This window comes from Phaseolus vulgaris, chromosome 10 (genome assembly GCF_000499845.2).
Source record: "Phaseolus vulgaris cultivar G19833 chromosome 10, P. vulgaris v2.0, whole genome shotgun sequence".
In the NCBI taxonomy this organism is placed as follows: Eukaryota; Viridiplantae; Streptophyta; class Magnoliopsida; order Fabales; family Fabaceae; genus Phaseolus; species Phaseolus vulgaris.
The window spans coordinates 20,098,084-20,106,722 of NC_023750.2; the positions used below are offsets into that span (position 1 = coordinate 20,098,084).

The 8,639-nt window shown below is 37.7% G+C and overlaps 1 protein-coding gene across 3 annotated transcripts; it reads right to left on the minus strand.

Moving 5' to 3' along the window:
* Positions 1–2,059: 2,059 nt before the first annotated feature.
* On the minus strand, positions 2,060–5,246 carry LOC137818416 (scarecrow-like protein 6). Of its 3 annotated transcripts, XM_068621836.1 has the most exons (3): positions 4,898–5,168; positions 4,108–4,755; positions 2,060–3,936 (listed from the first exon to the last, which is right to left on the minus strand). In XM_068621836.1, exons 2-3 carry the CDS (start codon positions 4,618–4,620, stop codon positions 2,491–2,493), a joined length of 1,959 nt encoding a protein of 652 aa, XP_068477937.1. In that variant the 5' UTR covers positions 4,621–4,755; positions 4,898–5,168; the 3' UTR covers positions 2,060–2,490. The 3 variants fall into 3 exon arrangements, with proteins under 3 accessions (XP_068477937.1, XP_068477935.1, XP_068477936.1); XM_068621834.1 differs by having other exon boundaries at positions 2,060–4,755; positions 4,898–5,246; XM_068621835.1 differs by having other exon boundaries at positions 4,108–5,246.
* Between the last annotated feature and the right edge of the window lie 3,393 nt (positions 5,247–8,639).

Genomic DNA, 8,639 nt, shown 5'->3' on the forward strand with positions numbered 1-8,639 from the left:
ATCTAGCTCAACCAAAGCAATTGTATGCTCTCTTCGCTCGGGCTTGGGCTCCACTCGGGAGGTTCTTTGTCCTCGCGAGGATCTTCTCTCCTGAGAACGTCCTCTACTCATCCGGCCTAAGTCCCTCATAAATGGTTCCATCTTCAAACAGGCTGCATAACATTCTCGTGCAATTTTCTTATCAACATGCACGGTTAAAATATCCCCTGAAACCGAGGGGAATTTCATGGCTAGACAAGGGGTCGACACGATTGCCCCCAACCTATTGATGGACAGTTGTCCCAAAAAAATGTCTTATGAAGTGTTAGACTCCACCACCAAGTACCGAATCTTGATGGTCCTACTTGCCTTTCCTTCACCAAACTTGGTGTAGAACTCAATATAACCTCGGGTGTTTACTCTCTCACCCGAGAATCTGAAAATCTGGTCATTATACGACTGCATGGGTTCAAGCCCCACGGTGGGCGCCAATTGTTCTCGTACACAAAGGGACTGAGAGAACTATTTCCTTCTTCTTCATTTGGTCAGTCACCTTCCTCCCTTTTACACTTTAGCAAGCAAGTGTCTCTCCTTGAATCACTCTCACTACTTCTCCTTCAGTGGCCTCCACTCCTTCGTAAGCTCTTGATCGGGATGGTACCTGCAAAAGGCACTCAACGCTAAAATAAGTTCTCACTATTTGGTATTCGGTGCAATTAATGCACGATAATGACGTACCGCTTTCTCGAAACTTGTGACTATTTATATAATTATCAGGTACTTATTGTTGTTGGGTCGGATTAAGGTTTGGATTATAATTTAGAATACATTATCTAATATTTAATCATTGTTTGAACCTGCTAATCATTTATTGAACTTAATAGTTTTTAGCATGTTGGTCGACGCTGGATACTGGATCCTCAGTATTTATTAGACTCCCACCGGTATATTTTATAATTATAAAAGACACTAAATAATTTATTTAACACTTATTATTATTTTAAAAAAGAATTAAAAAAATGTCCAATTTGGAAAGTTGTTGGTCCCTTGCGTCCCGCCACCAATCTGCTAAAAACGTAGATGGGACTGAATTGACCTGCTCTTATAAATTTGTCGGAAAACAAACCCATAGATATTCAAAATTAAATTAAAAAAACATATTCAGATAAAATTATAAGCAAGATGCCAATGGAAATAGAAATTAAAAAATATAATAAAATATACATTTGTAATGAGATTTTTATAATTAAAATTGGGAAATTTATTTATTTTTTACTAAAAGTTTGGTTATTTTAACTAGTTTTTCAGTATATTGAGATTATTTTATTGACTTTCAACATTTGTTATAAACTTTTGAAAGTACATGTTAGAACTCTTAAAAATACTCTTTATGTCATCCAAATAATTTAAGAAAAAATCCTTACCCTTTCATACACACAATACCTATATCATATCTTAAATATTACAATATTTATTTATTAATGACTTGATTCATCTTTTAAGTCAAAATAATAAAGTTTGAAAAACACTAACTAAAATTCATTTTTCTCTACAAAATAAAAGTGATTTAAAAATGTTATTAAAACATAATATTTTTTATATTTATCAGTTAAAAAATAACTAATTTCACTAAACACTTTTAATTCAATAAAATAATATCATTTTACCAATCATTGTAATGCCAACATAGCACCATTATTGTGATGTTAAAAATGTTTAGATAACAATCGAGAATCAATTCTATTCCACAAAATCATGATTATGCATGAAAAAGTAAAAGCAGCTATTGGTTGCATCCCTTGACTACGAAAAACTAATTGATTATTTCATTCCATAAAGTTAATCCAAACACACTAAAAATGGTATTTCAAGGTTTTCCTTTTTTGAATTTCTTTGGTAAGATCATATGCTTAAATCACCAAAATTGTCCTTTTCTTCTATGGTTCTTGAAGTAATTAAACTCTTTCGGAAATTATAGAAATACTAAACATCCATCCATCAGATACATAGAAAAACCATTGAAGAGAGGAGAAACACTTGATGATACATCAAAGTTAAGCAGATTAAATGCCATGTCCTCTAACAAAATACCTGCATATATATATATACATAAAATTGGCACAAGATATTGATGCTACATATTAAAATCATGTATGCCAAATTCAGCACCTAACACAGTAATCATCAACAAACACGACATAACTAAAGCATGGAGATGAACAGAGTCACCACCCTTCTTGGCTAAATTGTTCGTTTCTTCCAAAGCAATTTACTTTGCCCTCAAGATAACAACCAGGAAACTCACCAATCCTTAGATAATAGAAATGGGAAATATTTAAAGTAGTAACACACGAGTAACAACTGTAGAAGCTTAGAATCTAGATGTCAACCCATCGAAAGAAGAACATTTGGGTGGTGAATCTCATTAAAAAAAGCCTAAATACATAAGAAATTACATAAACTAGGTAGTAAGTTATGAAGCACCTTTAAAAATATAAGGTAACAATTAGTTCAGCATCTCCAAGTTGAAACTGTGATAAGTTCCTTCCTCTGCCAGCATAGAACAAGAGATGAGTGCTTTCTCTCCAATTGAAATCCCCTTACAGGTGCCTTCTGCACTAAACACTCAGCTTGAGCTTCTGTGAAGTTACTAAATGTGAATGGAGAGAAGCCATATTGAAGAAACATGTTTCTCCAAGAGGGTAGTTTTTCTTGTGAACGGAGGGGAACTGTTATGGTCTTCTTAAGGGCTGGCAAGATGAAATGCTTTTCAATCTTTTGGAGGACATCAAGGTTCACATTCAGAGCATCAAGTGATTCAAGCAAGGCTGAGTAAGAATGAAGAGCATGAACTATATTTGTGGAAAATGGTGCATCAAGTTGGTCGCAATTTCTATCCAGAGTGACTACCACTTTTGGCCTAAGCTGCTTTACAAAGCGAAGGACTAAGGGAAACAATGTTGGGTAGTTTGTGAAACAAGAAAGTGGCATGTTCACAGCAGTTGCCTCATTATCATAATACTGAACAGAGAGTGGACATGAAGAAGTGTTCAATGACTCCGTGCTTAAGACATTGAACTCAAAAGACATGCTGATGTCTTTGGCGTATTGGTTCAACTTTTCTTGAGTCACATTGAGCTCAAACTCATCATATGTGAGGGGTGACACAATGGCAGTGATTTTGAGGGAAGGCACACCATTACTCCTCATGGCAAGCGCTTGCATAAAAGAAGACCATTGCACTCCAAACCCGATATCAAAATCGATAATGTGAATTCGATCAAACCTTTCCAAAGCTTCAATGATTGCTTGATTACTAGTGAAGTTGGCAAACTGAATAACAGGTGATATCTCAGAAAAGGACTTGTATGCTCCAATTTTGAAAATGGAACTGATGGGTGAGAAAGCCAAGACATTGTGAGCATTTGAATGAAGCAGTGACATCAAGGCCTCCTTCATGTAGAAAGCAGCCCTCTGAAAAGGCTTACCAATTGGGGAGAGCTGGTGATTGAGCCGCGCCAATATCCCTTGCGCATGAACCGGATTACCAGCTTCTATCAGCTCAGCAGTTTTGTATAACTGATCAAATATAGCCTGCTGAAGCTGGTGGCTTGCATCTTCTCCGGTGGAACTCGCCTTCTGCGGTTTAGCAGATGGCACAACTTGTGGTTGCATATGATGAGGAAACAATGGAAGCTGTGTTTGCTGCCTCCTACCAAACACCTCTTGCCCTGAATCCAAAAGGGGCAACCTTGGAGCCTGATAACTGTGCCCAGAAGGCTCAAAAACGGGGCGTTTTGCTGGATGCTGGGCGAAAACTTGCTGTTCCTGCAATTGGGGGTACATCATTGGCACAAAGAAAGATGGGTTCTCAGAGAATTGAACTTGAGTCTGGTTTAACTCAAACTGGGGATTGATGACTTGAGGCTTCTCATCCACCTCTCCAACTACATGCTGCTGAGAATTAAACCCACCAGGAGATGTTGACAACAACACAGAATTGTTACCAGAAACAGAAAACATTGATTCTCCAACAGACAAAGAACCAATCTTACCATTCTGGCCATCTATATTCTCAGCAATAAAAGGGAAACCAGGGTAATTCCCTGAAGGATCAACAATACTTACCATATTCAACCCTTGATCCACAACACCAAAACCTGCATTGAAATCAACAGTTTGCTGAGAGCCACAGCCACTGCCCTGGAAGAGCTTGCTCAACCCTGCAGAAGGGTCTTCAGCATCTGCCATGATTAGTCTCAGAATGGATTGATCTTGAGTTTCCCAGTCCTCCATCCTCACTCCACATTTTTCAGTGCTGGTTTCCAATGATGTCTGAGGAGGGTTCTGAGAAAGGGTTGGGGTGTAACAAGTGGTGTTATTTGTTGAACCACCACTGCCACCCTTGCTGATGGTGTTGCTACTGCCAAGGGAAGAGGACATGGTGGAAGAGTTTGGGCTTCTTCTGGAGTCAAGAACTGAGGTGGGCTCAGTGCTGCCCACATAGCAATAATCCTCTTTGTCTATGGTCCACTTCGGTTGTGGATGATGCAAAAAAAATGAAAATGAATCTGAGGCTGAAGAAAAATCCAACACTCCCTTCCCTTGAAACTCCTCAAAAGGAAAGGGCATGGCCTTCATCTAAGAAAGTTAACTAACAAGTGTGTCAAGTGCCCACAAAACCAACCACCCCAAAAGACTCCAGTTTCTTCAAAAGTTAGCTCCTTTGTTCAAAACCGGTTTGAAAGCAGGTATTTTTGAACAAATGGGGTTGGCCTACAAAACCAGAAACAAACAAAGCTTGGAAAATGAAACAAACTCAGATGCTAAAGTTTAGAAAGGTGAAATTTTGGGCTGCAAGAAGGCTCGGAATTTTGGTGGGATATTCAAAATTGGTGATGGACACTAACTCACATACAGGGTTCCAAAGATGAAAACTTGAGCATCCATAAAGCTTGTCTTTTTCTTTCTGGATCTGTGGCTTGTTATGCTCCAAACAGCAGCAGTGAAGGAAGAAAGCCATGAGTCGGATTCTTCTTTGTTGCTTGTTTAAAAGAATAAAAAAGAAGACCCAGTTGAAGAACAGCCTCAGAGCTTGTCCTTTTCTTTCTGGATCCGTGGCTTATTAAGCTCCAAATAGTTGTTGAAGTAAAGGGAGGAAGCCATGAATGTGATTCTTTGTTGCTTATGTTTTCTGTGGGAAACACTCTTTGTTACTTGTGTTTTCTGGGATGCAGTGCTATCTTTCTCTCTCTATCACTGTTTCTACTTTATTTTTTAACTTTTTTTAGTTTATGTTGTCCATGTTGTCTGCACAGTAATTTTCCCTCCCTTTGGTAATGTTGCTTTCATCTCACTGCTTTTCCCATTCTCAAGATGTAGCGCGTGAGCATCACACATCTCTGCTTTATTTATTTATTTATTTATCTATCTATTCATAATAATAATAATATTATTATTATTATTAGGTCATACTCCATTCATGCATATCTCTCTAGTTCTAAACATTTCCAGTGCTGGCTGCATTGCAGGTGGCAATTTTAACTTATCCCAATATCATATGATATTTTGATTTGGTCAATTGTTTGAACTTGGCTAACTAACTTTATAATAGTATTTCATAAATAGGTTTAAATAAAATTAAATAACTTAAATATAGACAAAATATTGAATCTCATAAAAATATAGTTATTTCCTCCGTTAAAAAAATTAACTGTAGTCTAATTCTTTATATAAATAAAATTAACTATAAATGTATCACTTTATAAATAATTTCACATTCTTAATAACTATACTACTTTTATGTATTACAAATATGAAATCGAGAACATTATTTAAGTTGAATTTTTAAAAGACTAAATCAGTAATGTTTTCACATTAAAAAAATAGTTACGTTTATTTTTTATTTTAGATAAAATTTCAGTTCATAAACTACATTTAATTATATGATTAAATACATTTCTTCATATATTCGTTTTTATAAAAAAAATATTATGTCCGTTTCTAATTCAAACTTTAAATTCTTTTTGTAACTTATACTAACGCAATTATTACTAATATTTTGCTAGTTTTTGTTTTAGTTTTTTTATGTGGTAAATAGAATTTTAGTAGATTAAAATGTTAAAAATATTAAAATAGATCATACTGATTCTTATTGACATAAATATTATAATATTATAATATGTAAAAAAATTGTTTATTAAATAAAAAAGTTATTAAAAAATTATTTCAATATTTTTTTACTATAAATATTCAGATATCCAAAATTTGTATAATTTCACATATAAGGAAGAAAAATTATTTAACTTTTAATTATATTTATTAAATATTGTTGTGAGATTGAATCAATACACCATTTTGTTCTCATGTATATATGATACTGTGGTTTAGTCTAACTATGTGCTTGTAAGAGTGGAAATAATGAGAGAATTAAAAATTGTGTGTTTGCTAAAGTAGGAAAAGAATAAATAATTTTAAAAATTTGTGGAACCCAGTATATTATTTATATTTTTTTATTATTTTTGTCAAACCAAACAAATTATATAATTTTTAATGTATTTTTCTTTATTTTTCACCTAAATTTATTACATTAAAAAACTAAATTTATAATTTTTATTTTATATTTTATATTTTATATTTCTTTTCGTAACTTTTTTTATTTCTATTCTCTTTATTTTTCCTTTGGTGATTGGTGGTGTCTATTTATGAATGTGTAGCTAGAATTGGACTATTATTATTATAGTTGCCACCATATTAAAATAAAGTAATGTCCCTAACTAGTAAGAAAAGAGGAAGAGTGTTATTTTTATGGAAAGAGTAGTTATTGGGATTCCTTTTGAGATATTAAGTTAAATTGATCATCTAAAATTTGCAATGAAATTAAGAAAATGTTAGTAATAACATTCCAGAATAATTGTTGTTTAATTAGCCAACCTACTATTACAAGCAATATATATATATATATATATATATATATATATATATATATATACCGCCCTGGTAGTCGGGAGTGATGACGTGGCATCCAGCTACAGTATGGGCATGTTGACAAGGCGCCAGGTTGGCAGAAGGGAAGGAAGTCGGGGGGCTTGCGTAGTCGCCAGTTGTCAAGTTGGCGTGTTCCGATCTCCAGCTTACCAGAGTCGGCGATCACCAGGTTGAAGATGAAGTCGCCAGATGTAGATTCAGGCGACCTAGTTATTAGAGATCGCCAGAGCAAGCACATCGCCAAAGATGAAGGAGAAGCAGATTATGAAGGCGGCCGGCGAGACCACAGGGAAGGTGTATGAAGACCCCTAACTCGCTAGTTCCAGTAGAGATCGCACTCCCAAGTTAGCTATGCACTGGGCAGTACCATGCATAAGTAACTTAGCCAAAATGAGAGTAGAAGCAGCGCCAAGTCAGGGAGCCTCCAGATGATGGCACGTGTACAGTTGGATGCGAGCCACGTGTCCAAGTCTGTAACTGCCAGGAGAGAGAAAGCTACCAGGTATATAAGAGTTCTTAACAAACTTTCTGAGGTACGCACGTTCAGTTTATACACTTTACGCTTGCGAGTGATAGAGCTGACTGTGAGAGAGGATTTGCACGGTTCTTGTTCTCTTAGTATTTGGTGATACCGTCACTGACCTGAGCGTTGGAGTGCGATCGGTCGCAGCGGCGCCGTACTGTTTCTTTGCAGGTTCTTGAGGTAGATCCCGAAGAGGAACGGAGGTGAGAAGCGGTGCGCACGTCGATCCTTTGACGAGGCAGTTTCCAGCGTTCCGGTCAACAGGCAGGATCATCAGGCGCCCACCGTGGGGCCGTGTAAAATTTGCTCCCATCCACAGCGTGAGTTCTTGGAGGTTTTCGAAGTTTTGCGTGGTTGTGTGCTGGTGCAACCGTCGCCCGCTGTTTGCTTGAGTTTCGTTCGGTGAGTTCGCATTTTTTCACCGTTCGTTTCGAGTTCTGTTCGGTGAAGCGAGGTTTCCTGCTGCTTGCGCGTGATTTGTTCGGTGGAGTTCGAGTCCTTTCGCTCAATCGGTTGTTCGTAGGGTTTCTGGTGGAGTTGTGGTTTTCTTCGAAGGTTTACGGTGTTCTTGAGTTTTCTTGCGCAGTTTCGCGCTGTTTTCTCTGATTCGATCGTGGTTGAAGTGTTGTTGCTGCATTCCTGTGATTCACTGAAGTTCATGAGAAAAATGAGAAGCAATCGTTCAAGCCCCGTGGCGCCTGTCGCTGCTGAAGGCGACGCCGCCATGACCATGGCGCAGATGGCAGAGATGATGCGCTCGTTGCAGGCAACTGTAGAAGCCTCACGCGTAGAGCAGGCGAGAATACATGAGGACCTGGTCGCCTCTCGCGCCAGGAACGAGGAGCTTAGCAAGGTGACTGAGGAGCTGCGTCAAGCTCTTCGGGAGCAGCAAGGACGTTCTTCTGCTGAAGAGGTGGCGCCGTCGACGCCACCTCGTGTTTTCCCAATGCCTTTTGTTCAGGCGATTACTGACACGCCTATTCCCACGAGCGTGGTTCCGGTTAAGGCTATCTTTACCGGCGTGGAGGATCCAGAGGCTCATCTGACCACGTTCCGTACGCAGATGATGCTGTCGGGAGGGTCAGACGCCGTCTACTGCAAGATGTTCGTGAGTACGCTCCAGGGAACGGCGATGGAGTGGTTTGTGAGC